The 21,945-nt window shown below is 32.4% G+C and overlaps 1 protein-coding gene across 1 annotated transcript; it reads left to right on the top strand.

Moving 5' to 3' along the window:
* The first annotated feature begins 2,372 nt into the window (after positions 1-2,372).
* LOC140045381 (sodium- and chloride-dependent GABA transporter ine-like) lies at positions 2,373-21,784 on the top strand. The gene is made up of 13 exons (XM_072090245.1): positions 2,373-2,708; positions 6,122-6,256; positions 7,423-7,642; positions 8,710-8,842; positions 9,872-10,006; positions 10,225-10,331; positions 14,069-14,193; positions 14,638-14,750; positions 15,149-15,289; positions 16,428-16,527; positions 16,882-16,982; positions 19,219-19,386; positions 19,682-21,784. Exons 1-13 carry the CDS (start codon positions 2,453-2,455, stop codon positions 19,829-19,831), a joined length of 1,884 nt encoding a protein of 627 aa, XP_071946346.1. The 5' UTR covers positions 2,373-2,452; the 3' UTR covers positions 19,832-21,784.
* The last annotated feature ends 161 nt before the right edge of the window (positions 21,785-21,945 follow it).

Here is a 21,945-nt window from a genome sequence, read left to right as displayed (position 1 = left end):
TTGTTTTGTTATCTATATTACAAATACAAATTATATAATTGTAGGACTTTTAAAACAACGTGTTGAAATGTTATACAGTATTAGCGTCTTTTATTATTTGTAATATCAATTTAATTGAAATATTAATTTGAATTGTGTAATATTTTACTTCAAAAAGTTACTCACACACACTTGTTAAGCTCTGTCCACACTATCAAACAAGTTTGACAAAAAAATGTGATGTACCCAAATATGGTGGTGATATGCCTAAATATGGTAGTTATATAACTTCATGTAAGGGCACATCATATTTTTTTGTCACATAAAGTGGGAACCAAACTGATGGAAACTTAAGCTCTGTCTACACTATCAAACTTTATGTGAAAAAAATGTGATGTGCCCATATATGGACATGATGATGGCATATGACTACCATATTTAGGCCCTTCACACTTTTTTGTCGGACTAATTTGATAGTGTAAACAGAGCCTAATGCTCCTAGAATCCTTAGCTTTCTTTTGCCAAAGTGAAATATTATGATTGGCTAAAAATGTTTAACTCATACAGAGGATGTTTGATCATGGACTAAATTATAAATAAAATTATGTTGGTAATTTGTACATTGTTGTAACCTTTTATTATCTTCCATGTATAATATTTTACATACTGTATATATTAGAAATATATTGTCACTGTTCTTTTTGTATTGCTTATTTGTTGTGTTTTATTTGATAGTATAAGTATTAATCTGGAAACATTTTTATTTAGATCATCGCGAGACTTTCCCCAATCATAGCGATTATTGGCCAGAAAGTGCATAAACTTATTTATTTTATTTTTTTCGTATCACTCTTCGTATCATTTTATTCAGATATCAATATTTAGTGTAAAATTCTGTTTTTGGCAATTTTGGCAAAGTTGTTGTGATAATGCATGGTTCTGAAAACTTTGTGCTCTAAAGGCGTTCAAATCAGGGGTGGGTCTTTATCAGAATACGGAAGGGGGAGGGCTGGGGGAGGACTTGTCAGTACTTCATTTCACTACTTGTGGGCCCTTCTATTTCAAAGTCTTTGATCCGCCACTGATGCATACGTCAACACTAACCACGTTTCATGATTTATTATATAGACATACTGGATTATTTAACTATTAAATAAATATATTATGCTGTATACATATACTCATTAAAAAGATTCATTCAGTTGGTATTACAAATAAAATATAATAGTTTATTATATCTCAACCGTAATAGTAATAGTAAATAACGATTATTTTATTTACCTGATGTTTCGCCAACTATCAGTTGGCTTTCCCAAAGTGTAGTGACACGTATGTCACCGTTGACTGTCACTGTGACATACGTGTCACTACACTTTGAGAAAGCCAACTATTTATTATTTACTATTATTATTATTATTTATTATTATTTATTAACAATTATATTTTATGTATACATATAAACAGGTTGTGGTGTATTATGCTCCCAATTCATGTGTGTTTCAAAAAACTTTATGACAATAACTCATACAAAGCAAGTAATATATATTGTACTTAAATCCTTTTAGAAAGAATTTCAAATAAAAAAGAAAAGATGTATTACGGTCTTTTGTGTGTGCTTCATCAACACGAATGGAAGTAGAAGTGTGTACAATATGATAGTTGGTAAATCGTAATAAAGTCAATTGTCGTATTTCGATTGGGAACTTTCGTTGTCAACGTAAAGATTCTTTGAGTACTTTTTGTATTCGAATTGTAAATTTGTGCTCAACAGAAAGTCATTCGAATAGAAAACGTTGACAACGAAAGATTTTTCGTTAAGAACAATCTCAACGCTCAAAATACTCCGTTAAAACGTACTCAACGGAAAAACTACTCAACGGTCCACTCGAATACGACAATTGTAAAATATTTTACTGCAAACTTGGTAGCAAAGAAATGGCAGCATAACTAACAATAACAAGTAATGATGAGTGACCATTGATATTTGGTGAAATATAATAATCGGTGACGTATGCTAGTAGAATTAGTTTTGTGATAATTACGATGATGATAAGTATATGCATTACTGAGAGAAAGTTACAGTACTTTAAAAAAAATGAAGTTTTGGACTGTTACATTTTAGAATCAACAGTAAGACATTTTGAAATAAACGTTTTTAATTTAAAAGTTATGCTCATATTTTTTAAGGTAGACCTAGTCTATAATTATATAAAATAGTAGGTTTACAGAAAATTCGAAAATTGTTCATTAAAATTGAGAAGAATTCAATTTAATATTGCAAGAACTATGAGGCCCCTTTCGTAACAATGGAACAGTCTAGTTCTAATTATTTGCTTTTTGATTAGAAAATATAATATGAATATTTATCCGGTCATTGTTATGTGATAGTAAGTAGTAAATCAGAAAGATTAGAAGTCGTCCACCATACCTACAATACAATTGTATATTCTATAAATCAAAGATCTTTATATAAATGAATATTATGGGTGTTCTTATTCAAGAAAGCAACCCGCCAAGCGTGACACAAGGAGGAACGACCACCGCCGCCGCTGTTCATACATCATCGGCTGCTGAAGAGAAAGCATTGGAAATGGATGGAAAAGGTGTTGTAAAGGTTTCAAGAGAAACATGGGGTAGGAAGGCACAGTTTGTCCTGTCATGTGTTGGTTATGCTGTTGGTCTAGGCAATGTTTGGAGGTTTCCTTACCTTTGTTATAAAAGTGGTGGAGGTAAGATTAAATTTGTATTTTATTGTTTTCATCGACCGCGTGTGTTGTGTGTGTGTCCAACGGGTAACGGGACGATTCGGCCCTGAGACGATTCGGCTCTGAGACGATTCGGCCCTGAGACGACTCGGCCCTGAGACGACACACTTAAATTTATCGGCTTTGATATGCATTTATAAGCATATAATAAGCTTTTTCCCCAAATTTATTTTCAGAGAGACTATGGGGTAGGCCTAGTACTACTACTAGGGATAAAGATGCAATAAAGCAAACATTTTGAAAACACTGAGTGCAATAAATGTACTATTTATTACTACTAGAGTATAGTTAGTTAGTACACTATTCTACCATGGAGGTATTGATTCTACTATAAACTACTACTACCATGGAGGTATCTTTTTTATACCTACATGCTACTACCAAAGAACTTAAATTCCAGTTCTTTGCTACTACTCTAGGGCCTATTGTCAGTTACCTCTTGCAGGACCCTCTTGCATTACATGAAGCTTTTTTATGTACAGTATATCAAGGCCGTAACGATGGGTTAAAAACAGACGAGGCAAAGATGCTATAAATATAATTATTAATATAAAATACGCGTGAGCTAAGGCGGTGGGGATGTTGTGAACATTTTTCAGATGAGGCGAGCGATATATACAAGATTTTATAAGGAGGATCGGAATGTAAAGACTAGGCTATAATCTACTGAAGGAGGTCTGTGTAAACACTAAAATGAGTTATCGTATTGTATAATGAGTTTTGAGTATATTATAGTCCCTCCCAGGGTTTATAAAATTTGGGAAACATATAGTGAGTGGGATTTTTATACTAGGAAGGATTGTAATTAATGGATATTGTCTTAATTGGATGATAAATTTCTGTTTCGTCTGCTGATTAAATGGTTTAGCATATTTAATCATATTAAAGATGTATTGTCCCCCAAAAACATGAAAAATGAAGATTAATTAAATCAGACTTTGAATATGTTATTTTGTAGTTTTAATAAAGTTAATCACTTACGTAGAAAAAAAATAATGTTTTCACTTATAAAATGACAAAATAAATGGTTAAATTCAACCAAAAACACATTGGCTGGCAACCTATTTGACAATTTTTTGCTTTAAATTACAAATGTTTCAGGTAAATACATTTTTTTCCGATCCAAGTTTTGGTCAAAGTGGATAGCTATTATGTTACATTAAAATGGCATATTCAACAAAAATGTTAAGAATTATTTTTTCAGGGGATAATACATCTTTAAATAAGCAAACATAGAAAATGGAAATGTAATACTATTTATTTACGGCAATTCTTGTTTGGTGCACCATAGGAATATTATAGTGAACAATATGGGTGCACACGTTGTTTGTATCCCTTTATTCAGGCATGAAATTAAAAGTATACAATCATTCTTATTGTTCATAATGTTCAAACTTTCTTCAACACAACTCCTCTGATGACTTTATTTATTTTCATTTTATTTATTCCACATTTATTTAGTCATCAATTACATCATAATTGCAATACAACTGATAACAAGGATCCTGCATAAAAAAGCTGTAGCTTCGTTTTTTGTAGGACCCTTTTACATAAGAACAATATAAGTAAATAGAACTTAGATAAAACAGTCATTTCCCATAAAGAAAGGTGTTGTTAATCAGCATATAGTGATAAAAAGTATTTTTTGACCTGTTTTTTTATACATTTATTTTGTTTCTTTAAAATAACCGGTTTATTACCACCATTACAAGTGAATTCTTTCCACAATTTTGGTCCAGATATGTGTATAAACTGTTGACTGCAAGTTAGTCTTGTGAAGGGAATTTTGAATTCAGTTTCTGTTCTGAGGTTATGAGTAGGCCTAATACTGTCACGGTAATTAAAAATATTTAAAATATGATGTGGTAAGCACTCAACTTGAATCAATAGGGCTGTAAAAATTAGGAATATGAAGCCACAATTATATTAATATTATCGATTCACCTTACATTTGTAATCAGTATATGGACATAACAATACACATACACCTTAGGTAAACATCAGTAAGTAATATACTTAAGTGCTTTCACATTCACTGTGATCGTGGATAAAATGGTCAAAGTTTACTCATGGTCAGAGGTTGAAAGATACAATCAGTGGATAGGGGTTTTTCATTGGCAGCATTTCCTTTATTCGGATAGTACATCCATATACCAAACATAGAAAAACAAAAAAAGAACAAATAAAACCCGAATATATTTTGTTAGTAGATCTTGAATTATTTGTATTAGAAGATACAAATATTAATTTCCATTCTGTTTTGAACAGAAGGCACACCAGATTGGGGGTGGAGGGTGGAGGAACTTTATATAGTTTGAACGAACTCTCTTTTTACTGTGTGCCCTTTACAAAAAGAATAAATTAATAATCCTAATTGAATAGAGTTTGTACATTGAAGTGATATAATATATTTAATCAATATTCATTTTATGATTGCCTGCGTCATCAACAAAATTCGCTGAGTCATCATGACATGACAATGTTTTATGTATTATTAGACTTTATCACATAGTTTTGTACAGTGATATGTGTTTTCATAGTTTTAATTTGCAGAGATATTTAAATAAAAAATTAATGTTTTTATGTTGGAAAATAGTGTTTAATTCTAATGGTCTGAAACAGTTGTATAATAAATACTGGTTCAGGTTTAACCATCTACATAGAGAGATATCTGGTAGCCATTGTATAATATATTTTATATTTAAATTTCAGTATAATATTACCGGGCGTTTTAGAATTCATTTTCTGTGCCTGTTGTGTTTTTATATACTGACATTTATATATCTCTATCTCATGAAGATCAGAGCGCTATGGACCTGGATGTTATTGTTACACCTTTTCAACAACATTCTTCTCCCCTAATGGTCCCATTATGTCACCGGCAGCCAATTACGGCGCCATTACGTCTGTCCATGACAGTGGCCCAGTATGTGAACTAGTACACCGGGGTACTTCCCTGAAAGATGTACTAGGTTCTTTAAAGTGCACACAAGCAATATGTGTACAATTGACCTACGGTTTATAGTCCTTATTCAAGAAGACCCAGAATCATGGAGCGAGTGAGCGTCCAACCCTTGCTGATGTTATGGTTACGTAGTTACGGTTCCACCGTCTTAACCGCTCGGCCCCTCTCTCACTGGTGCAGAATAATAAAGCTAAAACATGGAATTATTAATGCTTGATAAAGTGGCTCCCAATCGATATTAAAAATGGTGAAAGAAAATATTACATTACGACTAAACATTGCAATGGTACAGTAGGATAGGCCCAGACAAAAAAACCTTTCTTTGTCTCTGTTTTAAAGGAGAGAATCAGTATAAATAAAAAAATTATAAACAAATATTAATAACTAATTGTATTTTTATTCACTGGTACAGGTGCGTTCCTCATTCCATACTTCATTATGCTGTTTTTCACGGGGATACCTCTTCTTCTAATGGAGCTAGCCGTGGGCCAATATACCAGGAATGGGCCAGTGGAGGCCATCAAGATGTTGGCGCCTATACTTCAAGGTACTGTACAGCTATAGTGATTTTATATGGTAATAGGAAAGGAAGGAATGGCTGGCCAGTGGTCGATCCAGAATTTTGAAATAGGGCCTAAAGATTATAATATATAACAAAGTAGCAAAACATAACTTGTTAGATAGATAGAACTTTTAATGTCCTATCTTTTGCATTGTTATTTATAAAAAGTAGAGATAAACAAACAAATCTATTTAAAAAAAGAGATGTTGAAATTTATATCTCTCATGTTTAATTAATGACCCCATATTTGTAGCTTTGGGGTCGTTAACATGCTCGCTTAGCAATTTCTGGTTTCAAATCCTGTCTATGTAACTTCAGGAAATGAAAAAAAAATTACATTTATACTTAACAAAGAAATGGCTTATTTATTGCTATTGTGAACATTCTTGATTACATAAATTTGCCACCATACAAAAATGTACTGTAATATTTCAAGGTAGTTTCCCTCAGGGAAGATTGCTATAAAGCGGTCTATAAACGGTGTTAGCGTTTAGCCTGCTTTCATTTGTGCTGTAGCAAGTAGTCAATATTATAGACCACTTCTATACCACAGTCTATTCTGTAAGTAAGCAGTCTTTAAAATTAAAGCCTACTCGAAAGAATTTTAAAGCAGTCTAAAACCTCTCTTTTGTCAACGTGATGTTCCTTTATACGTATTTTTTATCGTGAAAGACAACATATTGAATGAGTTTTATGTGTTAAATCAAATAATAATGTACGTACTGTTATGATTGTGAATTGAGAAAGTGATGAACATTACCTTATTTGGTATTCTACAGTACTTGTAAAGTGTGCCCTCAATTTGTTACTGTACGCAGTCTTAGCTAAGACTTGCCAAAGAATTGTAATAAGACTTGGTTTATGTAGAGCATCTTGTGTAATGTTTGTCTTGTGAACAGGATTGCCATCTTTAAGAAGAATAGTGAATGAATTCTCTTATGGTTATCCTTGGCAATTTGCCTATAGTAAATACGTAATAAAAAACAAATACTGTTCTACAGCAATGGTCTATTACAGGAGTGGCTTTAGTAATTAAGACAATCTTGTATCTGATAAAGCCAGCTTTAATCGGGGAGTTAAGACCATCACTTAAAAAGACTGTTTTATAGCAATTCCATCCCAGATAATGTATCAAAAATGTTAATTTGCAGGGACTGGCGTTGCTACAGTTGCGATTACCTTTCTTTTAACCACATATTACAATGTTATTATGGCATGGGCGCTCTTCTATCTGGTGGCGTCCTTCAACGCGGAGCTGCCTTGGGATTCTTGCGGCAATTATTGGAATACAGATAACTGTGTTTCTCTCAAGAACTATAAAGAGTATAATACGACCAATGATTCTGTGTCGTCTACTGAAGAGTATTTCAAGTAAGTATCAATCATTGATGAATTTTATATAGTTTTTTAAAAATTTTTATTTTTGTGTATTTTTATTTTTAGGCAAGAATTACTAAGATAGGTAGTAATCCCCTTATACAGGGGCTATTTTGGGAACCTGTTCACCGGGGTAACCCCCTACTGCATTCTTTAAAAGTGCACACAGGTGTATAACTGTGTACACTGGACCTACGGTTTATAATCCTTATCTGAGAAATTGAATCAGCTAACTTTGAAGAAGGTCGGACAAGTTCTGGACATTAACAGCGCAATGTTTTTCTCGGTTTCTTTCAGTTAGCATATCAAATGAATTAACCTTTCTGATGTGTGTTGTGCTATTCATTACAGTTTAATCCTAAAGTTCTATCTACACTATCAAGCTTAATGTGACAAAAAAAAATGCGATGTGTCCATACATACATACAAAGACAGAGCAATGGGAGATAAATTTTGCTACCAATTCTAGATAAATACAGAAGAAATGGAGGGCGTTTAAAAGGCATTTGCCTTAATCAAGAGCCCGAAGATTCAAGTAAGAAGAAGATACATGGACATGATAATGTCATATCACTACCATATTTAGGCCTATCACTACCATATTTGGGCACATCAAATTTTTTTTGTTAAACTAGTTTGATAGTGTAGACATAGCTTTAATCGAATTCTTTTCAACTTCAATTTGTCATCATCTGGACCTATTATTATATAAAGAATAAAGAATAAAAACGCATCAAGCAATACATAAAGCATCCCCCTTATACAGGGGCTATTTTGGAGTGGAGTTGTGGCTTGGTGGTTATGATGCTTGTCTACCACTCCAAGGGTCCTGGGTTCAAGTCCCGTCACATGTCAGGATTTTTTCTAAGGGCCAAATTACTCCACTCCCAAAGACTTGTAATAAGACTTTGTTTATGTAGAGCATCTTGTGTATATGTTTGAGGGCTCTGAGGGTCCCTAATAATCAGCAATAGCTGGATGGATCACCCCCATTAAATATGGTTTAAAAAAAAAAAAAAGCATCCTCCCTCATTATATGTTTTCCCTTTCTTTCTATCAAGTCGTCGAGTGCTCAATATCACAGGTGGCATTGATGATTTTGGAGAAATGCGGTGGGAGATATTTGGTTTCTTGGTGTTAGCTTGGATTTTGGTTTATTTATGCTTACACAAAGGGGTTAAGTCTTCTGGCAAGGTAAAATGGTTTTCCTTTGAATACATTTACAAAGTAAAAGTAAATCCTTGATATATTCACAAAATGTTAAATGTCAAAATATAAATTTGTGCTGTGTAAGCAGTTTGACATGACTATGTTATTTCTCATAAGTGTCAAATTGTCTGGTAGTGTATCTTAATTTGTCTTTAATTTGCAAGTTAAACAAAATATATGTTACAGTAACATATTTTTTTTTTTATATTGCATTACACTGTGAATATTAAAAGTTTTGCCTCAATGCTTTTTGTTATAGCTATAGGCTATAGCTATAACTTTATATAGCTATAGGTCATACTGTAGCCTATAAGTTATAGCTATAGGCTATAGCTATAACTTTATATAGCTATAGGTCATACTGTAGCCTATAAGTTATAGCTATAGGCTATAGCTATAACTTTATATAGCTATAGGTCATACTGTAGCCTATAAGTTATAGCTATAGGCTATAGCTATAACTTTATATAGCTATAGGTCATACTGTAGCCTATAAGTTATAGCTATAGGCTATAGCTATAACTTTATATAGCTATAGGTCATACTGTAGCCTATAAGTTATAGCTATAGGCTATAGCTATAACTTTATATAGCTATAGGTCATACTGTAGCCTATAAGTTATAGCTATAGGCTATAGCTGTGAATAACCAATATGGTACTTTTGCTTAAAATAAACTGACCCTTGATTTCTTGCCAGCACCAGGAAGTATTTGAATGCGGCTGAATGAATATGTATTGTAAAATAGGCAATGCAAATAAAAGTGGGACAAGGCCACACACACACAAAAAAAGAAAATAAACATTACTAGTCTGTTTTTGATAGTGTGTATATACATTATTATTATTGTTATTGTTATTATTATTGTTGTTGTTGATGTGATTATTATTGTTTATTATTATTATTAATGTTATTGTTTATTATTATTATTAATGTTATTGTTTATTATTATTATTAATGTTATTGTTTATTATTATTAATGTTATTGTTTATTATTATTATGTATATATTTTAGGTTGTTTACGTAACTGCTACATTCCCGTACATGGTTTTAGCGATTCTCGTAGGAGTGGGCGCGTCACTAGAGGGCGCAGGAGAGGGACTTAGATTTTTTATTCAGCCAGATTGGGATCTGTTAATGGAGGCAGAGGTTAGTATATTGTACCACTTTTGTAATACAGTATCAATTACAGTATTAATTGCGAGTACTTATTTTTAGATTTAATTTTTTTTTTAAGGATTAAATACTTCCTCTTGTTAATGCATTATGTTTTTTTCCGCTTCCTTGTTAAAATATGCTCAATTATGACCTTTGCCCATTCCCAAAATAAATTTGCATGCAGTAACATTTTTTTTTTCCAAATATAGGTTTGGGTAGCTGCTGCTGCTCAAAACTTTAATTCAATTGGTATCGCATTCGGCTCGATGATCGCCCTCTCTAGCTACAATGAGTTTCATAGTAACACGCTTGTCAGGTGATTCTTTTTTATTTACACAATTTTTGTGAGAAAATATTTCCAAAAATATATCAATATGTGTGTTATTTTTATGTGATTTTTAAAAATGTATTATAAGTATATTTTTGTTGTTGTTTCATTCATTCTTCACAATCTAATAAATTTTTTTGCAGAAGATCAATTACAATGTAATTAAAATAAATGTTTAATTTCATTTCATGTTTTCAACAAATTCTTCTTTACCAAGAAAGTGATTATTCACAGCATAATTATCTTTTATTTTAATTTGGTTCAAAGAAGAACAAATAATTAATTAGTTTAATGCATGTTATTTTGTTTTATTTAATTACATTATAATAATATTTTTTTCAACTAAACTGTGCTTCTACGTAATAGTTTTTTTACAGTGTAATCCATAATTAAATTTCAACCCTTCAAATTTCTTGCCAGACGACAAGGTATGTCATAATCTCTACTCTGTTGATTGACAGACATGTTTTGTTTTGATCCTGTTGTTTAGCAATTTCCTTGTTCTTAAAAACATGTTTTTTTTTTATTTATAAAATGTGTAAACTAACCGAATAATAGGTATCTAAGCATGTACTTAATGGTAAAGATGTCAATGTTGGATTCTTATAATACAAAATCGTTATTATACACCAAATTCAACGATGTAATCAGGCGATGCAATCTGGTGAACGTCAGACAGAAAGAACTATAGGGAATTATAATGTTTTGGATCGTTGGATGACTAGTCCTGTGACGCAATTTTCGATATCATTCACATTCCTGTACCATGTATCATTTACCACGGGGTCATACTTATCATTAACATACAGGCAAATCTTTATTACTTGTAAGCTATCTTGTAATCAGTTGAGGCTACGCCAGCCAGAAATAAATGTTTACAATTTTGAAATCATACTGTTCATCATCAATCTTGTTCAAATAGAATAATTTTTAAACATAATGTCAATCTCATTAATGCTGGAAAACCTTTAATCAAAAGTACAACATGCATCTAGAATGTGATATAATTTCAATGAAGAAATCTCATATTGGATCTTAAAGATGGCAAGGTTTGATGAGAAAAATGTAAAATTATTGAGAGCAATACGCTAGTGGAAGGAGTTTGTTAAGGCAAATTACACTAGGACGATAACAACGACGATAAATAGATAAGCAACGAAATTGGAAAGGTTTTCGTTCTATAACTATAGGATAACCATTTATGCTATATTTGGTAAAATAATATTTTTAAAAATCCAATCAAATGATGTCTTTGATAAAACCAATAAAATTGCACTATATTTAATTGCTCCTACTAATCATGACGTCATTTGATAGGACGTGTGAAAATATCATTTTCATCAAAGAAAGCATAGATTGTTATCCTATAGTTCTAGGTTGAAAATGTTTATATTTCTTTTGTTTTATGTATGAAAAATGCATATTTATCTATTTGTCGTAATCGTTATCCTTTAGACCTGCCTGTCTTGTCATGTATATCTCATCCTTTATTGGTACTGCTGTTAAAGTTAAAGACAAATTCATTTATGTCATTTTCCTAATGTTATGCTATCATATATTTACCATATTACAATGATGCATGATATAATTTTTCTATGAACCCAAATATCTTTTTTATATTCTGCATGAAAAAAACATTTTTTAAATGTTTCCAATTATATTAGCATGGGTTGAATGTTATATAATTAGTCTTTCATACCACAATATACACTACAATAGAGCCCCTATTTGGGGGGAACCTTTGGGACCCAACAAAACTGTCCTCTTTATACAGATACATTTATTGTCAAATATAAATGGAAATTAAACGTATCTGTATAAGGAGAGTCCGCTAAATATGGGTTTGTCTTGTTACAGCATATTTCCTTTGTTTGTTTTAAACAGGAAAGTATCCACTAATATTGATTCCCACTGAATATATATAGGGTTGGCTTTAGTGTTAAAACGTATATTTCCCCTGTTTTATTTATGGTGAAGTTTCTCGTTAATAGGGGTGTGCTATGAATAGGAATGTCCCAAGTGTTTATGAATGAATTTAATCTTTAAAATGCAGATGTTGTATAAAATCATTCATTTTCTATTATGAAAAGCCATGGTCTTGTAATGCTCGGCTACCAGGATCTTGTTCAAATCCTATATAGAGTATAGCATCTTGTATGTTGTGCTACATTTTGAAAAAGATACACTATCAAACCAGTTTGACAAACAAATATGGTAGTGATGTACCCAAATATGGTAGTGATATACCTAAATATGGTAGTGATATACCCAAATATAGTAGTGGTATGACATCATCATGTCCATTAGTGTTCCGCATTTGAAAAGGATAGTGAGTAAAGCTCTGTCTACACTATCAAACCAGTTTGACAAACAAATATGGTAGTGATATACCCAAATATAGTAGAGGTATGACATCATCATGTCCATATATGGGGACATCACATATTTTAGTCACATAAAGTTTGATAAAGTAGTACTGTAGATAATTGTTATTAGAGAGTAACAACTGATTAAAATATTTATAAATATATAAAATATTGTCTGTGAGAGATATTAATCCAGAAAATGTGTTTTTAACTAAATATTCATATTCAACTGATGCTTGGTTTGCATGCTTGAGGGAAAAAAAAGAATAAAGTTTATCATGCATGTCAAATTCAACAATAACATAATTTCTTACTGCTTGTTTTAAGAGGCTATTCCACCTAAATCTGCTCCAATTTTTCAAATGAATGATTTCAAAGCAAAATTATTATTCCGTCTAAATCCGCTTCATTACATTTTTTTTTTCAAATGAATGATTTCAAAAGCAAAATTATACTTTGGGAACAAATGTGCGTTCTTGAACACGCGTTCCTTTTTTTTTTCCATACAGTATTCTGGCTTATAATCATGCATATTAAATAGAAAATCAATATTAAGGTATTTTACAGTAGAATAAGGCACTTTTTATCCATTTAATAACAGTTTTACTTTAAGGGTTGGCTACTAACAAGTATATATTGCCTTTTGTTTGTTTTGTGGGAATGTGTCCTCTTATATAGGGGTGTCCCAAAGAAGAATATACTGAAAGAAAACTACGTGTTTCATTGTAACAAAAACCACACCCACACAAAAAATCATAAATACTAGTATGGCAATGGTTTTTAATGTAACACTATCACTCAAAGCTTTTTATCAATAAAGGCAAAGTCGGTATAGTCTTCCATTCTACAGCCATGAGGTTGACTTTCTTTATAAGTTGTGCTATGAATGGATGGCTAGTTGAGAGCAGAAACTCTATTAGACCACACCCAGTACAATCTTAGTTTCTATAATTTGAGTTACCATATGTTTCAACCTTTTTCCCCAGGCTATCATTTCAAATGCGTTTGTAAACAATAGAGTATATTACTTCAATAATTTGCTCTAAAAACTGTAAAATAACTTAATTTACATAAACAAGGAGTAACCAAATAATTTTTGTTTAAACTTTAACAAGAACTAATTACACCCTTCTTTTTTTGTTTTATGTTCATTTTTTTTTTAAACAATTTTCTTTTGATTTTAACTGAAATTTATTTTTTATCTTGTTTCTTGTTCATAACCATAGCTTTATCTCATTATTTCCCAGTAAACCATTAGCTATATTGAAAAGCTTAGTTTGTCATTTTTTGTTTGAACTAAGTCCACCATGGTTCATACAAATGTTTCGTAGTAATGATTAATTGTGTTTGTTTTTACAGAGATACAATGCTGATATCGGGCATCAATGCTTTTACAAGTCTCTTTGCCTCATGCGCAATCTTCTCGGTGATAGGTCATCTAGCGTTTATCCAAAACGAGGATGTTGATAACGTTGTTGCAAGTGGTAAGTACTTTTTATTTGTTATTAAAAGCCATTCAAATGCCTTTTGTTTGTTTCACTGGTGACCTTTAAAGTGACATTTTGTCCTAAAAAGACATTCTTCCAAGTTATACTATTTCATTTTAATCTTAAAGTTTTGATCTTGTTTTACTTTGTATATTATGAAAAATAAATGAAATGAATTAAATAAAAGTACCATACAGACCCTATTGACACACATATTTTGGATTATTATTATATATACCTGTATACCTGTTGGGTTGTACCTAAATCTTATCATGGGAATAAGTTTGCATTCCTGAGTTTCCTGACTGATGAAATCTTCACAAAGCCAAAAATGCTTATCATAAAGATTATACAAAAAATGTGATACATATTTACAAAATTGACCTTATAAGGTGTTCAAAATATAAATAAATGGTTTCCTTTTGTTTATATTTCGTCTAGGCCCAGGACTTGTGTTTGCTGTGTATCCAGCAGCATTTTCTGCCATGCCTGTGCCTCAGTTATGGTCCGTCTTGTTCTTCATAATGCTTATCTGTTTAGGCATTGACAGCCAGGTAATAATTACCATTTTTTGTATGTACTGTATGTGAAACTACTTTTTAAGAAACCTATATTTATTTTTTTTTTTCGGTTTAAAAAAACATATAGATACAAAAAGCAGCAGAAGGTGAAAGTATTGCATTTACATAAAAACTGTATAAAAACTACACAAAAACACCAAAACATTAACATAGAAAATCAATACATTAAGTAAATACAATTTATACAAAAAAACATTTAAACATGAAATAGTCATACAAAAACAAAGGGTAAATCAACCACAGCAAAAAAGTGATTAGAATTCATATTGTATACAGATTCTTGTCATAGTTTTTCCAGTAGGAATGTCTCCCATTAGTGGGTGTGGCCAAAAGGAGAGGTTATTATATTGTATTTCAACTTTCTTTTCTAGTTTGCAATGGTTGAAGTTGTCATAACAACTCTTATGGACGGGTTTCCCAAACTGAAACCTTTGTATTTTAACCGTAAGGAGGTCCTCGTCTTGTACATTTGTCTGTTCACCTTTGCCTGTGGTATTCCATGCACTTTTCAGGTTTGTAGACTCTTTCATATTCAATAACACACAATTGTGTACTGGCCAATAATTTCACTCTGGTGTTGTTTGTACATTTTTTTATTTATTTATTTATTCGGTATATAAAAATATATTACAAAACGACAGTCAAGGACTGAAATGAAATGTATTACAAATGACTAAAAATTAGTTAAAATTGCTATAAAAATAGAAACATCTTAATAAAATTAGATATCGTACCATACAATTAAAAACATACATGAATAAAAAACCTTAAAACCTTCACTTATTACATATCTAAAAAAGAGCTAGTGGTGCCTATTAATTATATCCACCATGGTGGGAACTGGAGACGACCTAAGTCTGCTGGTTTTACAATGAGGTACTTCTAGAAAGCGGTTGACTCTGAGAGACCGAGCTGGCTTATGAAGAGGGGGAAGTAAGCCTTCCCCGAAAGACAACACAAGTTTGTTTCTTCTCTCTACAAGAGTCGGTAAACCAGTAACAGACAATGCATGATCATAGCACAAATAGTTGTTACCTAGCATGATACGCAATGCTCTCTTTTGTACCTTTTCAATAGACTTGGACATGTCCTTAGTGATAGCGCCATGCCAAACAGGGGCAGCATATTCTAAAATAGGTCTTATATACGCCATATAAACAGTCAACATGGTATGTTGCTTACTTCCTACATATTATGCTCATACAGAGAACCCACACTCTGTCTACACTATCAAACTAGTTTGACAAATAGAGTGTGATGTACCCAAATACGGTAGTGATATGCCCAAATATGGTAGTGATATCATTATGTCCATATATGGGCACATCACATTTTGTTGTCACATAAAGTTTTATCAAGTTTCATCATATGGGCATTGAATCTAAATTGAATTGAAATCTTTATACTAAAAACAGAACATTCCAATACCACTTAATAAGGGTTGTAAAACGTGGTTCCCACTAGGACGCAACGCAAACACAACGCAAACGAATCACAAGCAATGGATTATCTGAACTGTAGGCTTGTTAATGGCAAACTCGCTTGCATTGTGCTTACTTCCTACTGTGAACCAATCTTAAGAAAATATGTTGACCACCAAGCTACAATTGCAATGTTAATTCACTATACTGTAAATGTTAATTATTTCAGGGTGGCATGTACTACTTTCAAATCATTGACTGGTATGTAGCTGTTGTTTCTATCTTCTTCATTGCTATAGCTGAAGTCATTGCTGTCTGCTGGCTCTATGGTAAATATTTTATTTCAGTGTAATATTTTATTGATTTTTATAAGATCGACTTCTTCTCTACCAGTTTTTGTGTTAAGCTCTGTCTACACTATCAAACTAGTTTGACAAAAAATAGTGTGATGTGCCCATATATGGTAGTGGCATGATTAAATATAGTAGTGATATGACATCAACATGTCCATATTTGGGCACATCATATTTTGTCACATAAAGTTTGATAGGGTAGACAAAGTTTTATACTGTATGTAGAGATGACTCAATTGGATTGGCCAATAGGACTGGTCAATTGGATTGGCCAATTGGACTGGTTAAAAGTCCCTAGAGTTAGCATTTCAGTTTCTCTTTCTTTTGTAGGTGCTACAAGACTAAGAAGGAATGTTGAGGAAATGACCACTTCTACTCCAAACATCTACTTTGTATCCTGCTGGCTTGTCATTTCTCCTATTCTCATATTTGTAAGTGTTAAGCTCTGTCTACACTATCAAAGTAGTTTGACAAAAAAAGTGTGATGTGCACAAATATGGTAGTGATATGGCCAAATATGGCAGTGATATGACATCAACATTTTTTTGTCACTTAAAGTTTGATAATGTAGACAGGAGTTTATTTTATTATTTACATTTGTTTAATAATAAATTAATAAAAACAGAAATAGCATCAATTAAAAAATGTATCAAAGGTGCTGTGTGAGAATAGAGCAAGGTCAATATAAATTCTGAAAAAAGGTTTTTAAGTCGACTTAAAGGAAAGTAGATTTGGTTAATTGCGAACAGAAATAGTAACAACTTCCAAATAAGAGGGATTTGAAAGGAAAAAGCATGTTGACCGTATGTACTTGGTGGTTATCCTCTTTAATACTCTACTTGGAAGTCTAACAAAGAGGCCTTGGGGGAGTGGCTTGCCTAAATTGAGATAATCTCTTTGAATTTGTCATGTTTTGGTTTTGGGATCCTTTTTGACACCCCTTATTAAAGGAACACTTTCACATGAAACAAATATAAGTTTAAATATATATAAATCCAAAGGCAAATTACTGAAAAAAATGACAATGCTGTGGGTATCAGTGGCTGGATCTCAATGGAGATACAAAATGACAATGCTGTGGGTATCAGTGGCTGGATCTCAATGGAGATACAAAATGACAATGCTGTGGGTATCAGTGGCTGGATCTCAATGGAGATACAAAATGACAATGTTGTGGGTATCAGAGGCTGGATCTCAATGGAGATACAAAATGACAATGCTATGGGTATCAGTGGCTGGATCTCAATGGAGATACAAAATGACAATGCTGTGGGTATCAGTGGCTGGATCTCAATGGAGATACAAAATGACAATGCTGTGGGTATCAGTGGCTGGATCTCAATGGTGATACAAAATGACAATGCTGTGGGTATCAGTGGCTGGATCTCAATGGTGATACAAAATGACAATGCTGTGGGTATCAGTGGCTGGATCTCAATGGTGATACAAAATGACAATGCTGTGGGTATCAGTGGCTGGATCTCAATGGAGATACAAAATGACAATGCTGTGGGTATCAGTGGCTGGATCTCAATGGAGATACAAAATGACAATGCTGTGGGTATCAGTGGCTGGATCTCAATGGTGATACAAAATGACAATGCTGTGGGTATCAGTGGCTGGATCTCAATGGTGATACAAAATGACAATGCTGTGGGTATCAGTGGCTGGATCTCAATGGTGATACAAAATGACAATGCTGTGGGTATCAGTGGCTGGATCTCAATGGAGATACAAAATGACAATGCTGTGGGTATCAGTGGCTGGATCTCAATGGTGATACAAAATGACAATGCTGTGGGTATCAGTGGCTGGATCTCAATGGTGATACAAAATGACAATGCTGTGGGTATCAGTGGCTGGATCTCAATGGAGATACAAAATGACAATGTTGTGGGTATCAGTGGCTGGATCTCAATGGAGATACAAAATGACAATGCTGTGGGTATCAGTGGCTGGATCTTAATGGAGATACAAAATGACAATGCTGTGGGTATCAGTGGCTGGATCTCAATGGAGATACAAAATGACAATGTTGTGGGTATCAGTGGCTGGATCTCAATGGAGATACAAAATGACAATGTTGTGGGTATCAGTGGCTGGATCTCAATGGAGATACAAAATGACAATGTTGTGGGTATCAGTGGCTGGATCTCAATGGAGATACAAAATGACAATGTTGTGGGTATCAGTGGCTGGATCTCAATGGAGATACAAAATGACAATGTTGTGGGTATCAGTGGCTGGATCTCAATGGACATACAAAAAAAAATAAGCACTGAAAAAATGACAATGCTGTGGGTATCAGTGGCTGGATCTCAATAGTGATACAAAATAAAATAAGCACTGAAAAAATGACAATGTTGTGGGTATCAGTGGCTGGATCTCAATGGAGATACAAAAATAAAAAGTGAAAAGCTAAATCAAAACGATAAAGTAAACAGCCAGAAAAGTTAGCAGAGCTTTCGGGCAACACTAGCTCTTCATCAGTGCACTAGCCCTTCATCAGTGCACTAGCCCTTCATCAGTGCACTAGCCCTTCATCAGTTTAAATATATATATGTATATTCTACTGTATATTAAATGCTATATGAGTTTGGTTTATAAACCTTAAAAAGTTTAAATTGAATTGACTGATAATCTTATTGTTATTTTCTGGCTCTCTAGGCTATCTTTGTGTTCAGCTTTATACAGTATGAAGTAGTGACCTACGATGACTATATCTATCCTGACTGGGCCGAGTTCCTAGGCTGGTTTATAGCTTTACTTTCAATGATTTGGATACCAATTGGTATTGTCTATGCGTTTGCAACTGCAGAGGGTTCATTTATGGAAGTAAGAATTACATTTGTGGATTTTTTTTTTTCGAATTTTTCAATTATTTTTCTTCTAGCCGAATTTCAAATACTGTCTTAGAACTATTAAGCTTAATTTATATTTATGCTTTACTTGGAATATTTCAAACGTTGATTTTAATTTTGTTAGTAGTTAACATTAACAAATTCTAAATTATGAACTAGCAGGTACATTTTTAATTTTGTATAATGAATAATGTAACAGTAACGTCTAACTTCCAAAATCTACATTATAACCTGTTTAATTATAACTAATAATATTTTACTTGTTGTAGCGTTTATTTCTCATCTGCAAATCGCCGATCTCTGAGGCGACTTACGGATATCAATTCCAGGATGATTCGTCAACGTACCGCCGCGCATATTTTGACAGAGGAAGCCGGGAAGATATTTTCATGGAGCACTACAAAAAACATGAAATATAGACTGTTATTATTTTTGTATATAGATCAAGTGTTTAATATTGATGAAAAAAAAAGATTTTTTTTTCTTTTTATGTTTTTATCTTAACAAATTGTCTATTATAGACTAAATCAATGGTTTCGAACTAATCACCAGTTTTCAAACTATATCAATGGTTTCAAACCAATCAATGGTTTTTGACTAATCAATGGTTTCAGACCAATCAATGGTTTTTGACTAATCAATGGTTTCAGACCAATCAATGGTTTTTGACTAATCAATGGTTTCAGACCAATCAATGGTTTCGAACTAATCAATGGTTTCAGACCAATCAATGGTTTCAAACTAATTAATGGTTTCAGACCAATCAATGGTTTCGAACTAATCAATGGTTTCGAACCAGTCAGTGGTTTCGAACCAGTCAGTGGTTTCAAACCAATCAATAGTTTTGAACTAATCAATGTTTTCGAACCAATCAATGGTTTAACAGGATCAAAAGGTAGATTTAATTAAGAGATAAAGATGTGTAGATCTGTATGTGTATATAAATTAAACCCAACAATATGTTGGGTGGCCTCTAAATTCCGAGTGTGTCATTATGATACTATAAATCATACTTTTTAATTTAAAAAAAACTCCTTCCCAACATGTACTTCAGGAATTAAACAAATATATATTTATATTTATTCAATCATCAGACAGTACTGTTTCACTTAGATCATTAATATTCATTGTGGCTTGAAAGCCATTTTGGTTTTTAACAACAGTGCATTATCGTGGCAGGACATTTTTTTTTCACATTTTCAGTAAAGCTCAGCATTTTTGTTCATTGTGTACAATAAGACCAATTACAAATTTTAGCTCAAACTACTACTAAAGTTTGGTTTAAGAATATTGGGTATAGTCTTTGAAATAAAAAATGATGATGCTAATTAGATATATGTATATATATGTTTCTATTTTTATTGTTTTAAATTAATATTAGTTTTTGCACCATTATGTAGTCTCAAAATTCAGAATAGCATTGAAAGTAGGGGACAGTTGTTTCTGGCATGTTTCAAATATATTATTATATTATATCTGTTTTATATCAGAGGCACAGTCTCAATGTGTATGAATATCAAAAGTAGTGTGCTGCACATTTTAATTGTTGTGTAGTGTATCATTCGTTTGAAACTGTAAACTAGAGGGCTCACTAATAAGTTCGATATAAATCAGATATGCATATCAAAAACTCTTAAATTAAATAAAGATCGAGATAATGATTCATAAAGTCTTGTGCCTCAATTATGTCGATGTATTATGATATATAAATGTCAGAGTTTGATATCAATTTCATTGATACTACTTTTTATCTTGTATTTTATCTTTTATATACTGCACGTTTTAAATTGTTGCAACATTTTTTATGTTTGTTTTTTATTGTTGTTTTAATCTACCAAGCAAAGTGAATTTCCATTTTTATGGACAAATAAAATTTCTTGAATCTTGAATCTTGTGGTTTTTCCACTTACCGTTATAACAGACGGGTCTTCACAACGACACAACGTAAGCGTTTTGACCAATCATAAGCGACAGTTTTAAAGATCCATGTCTTCCTATTGGTCAACGTAAGCTTATATCCTTTCTGTAAATGCACACATTTTCTGATATTTTTGGCAGCGCCATGAGCAATGACTGTTGGAATGGCGCTATATAAATCAAACGGTTGAATGCGTACCGTAAAACCTCGAAAAGAAGCCCATGGGCTTAATACTCGAAAAGAAGCCCATCTCGAAAAGAAGCCCCCTCTACAGTTTGCAAAAGTACTCTCGAAAAGAATCCCATCTTGAAATATTATATATATCGGATAGTATGGGCTTCATTTCGAGACAGACTACTCATACTGTATTGAGAGATGATGACGAAATTATTGTATTTGATGGTGAATCATAGGACTGTTTTTTTTGCTTTTTATATTGTTTTTTAATTGGTATATTAAACATAATTTCATGGTTGAAAAAATGTCTCAAAAGTAACATTATTGTAGTAGAAATTGACAAAATTTACAGCATTCATTTCGAAAAGAAGCCCCCCTCTACAGTTTGCAAAAGTACTCTCGAAAAGAAGCCCATCTCGAAAAGAAGCCCATCCAAGA

Source organism: Antedon mediterranea, chromosome 3 (assembly GCF_964355755.1).
Source record: "Antedon mediterranea chromosome 3, ecAntMedi1.1, whole genome shotgun sequence".
Classification (NCBI taxonomy): Eukaryota; Metazoa; Echinodermata; class Crinoidea; order Comatulida; family Antedonidae; genus Antedon; species Antedon mediterranea.
This window is presented reverse-complemented; position numbering and strand designations above follow the sequence as displayed.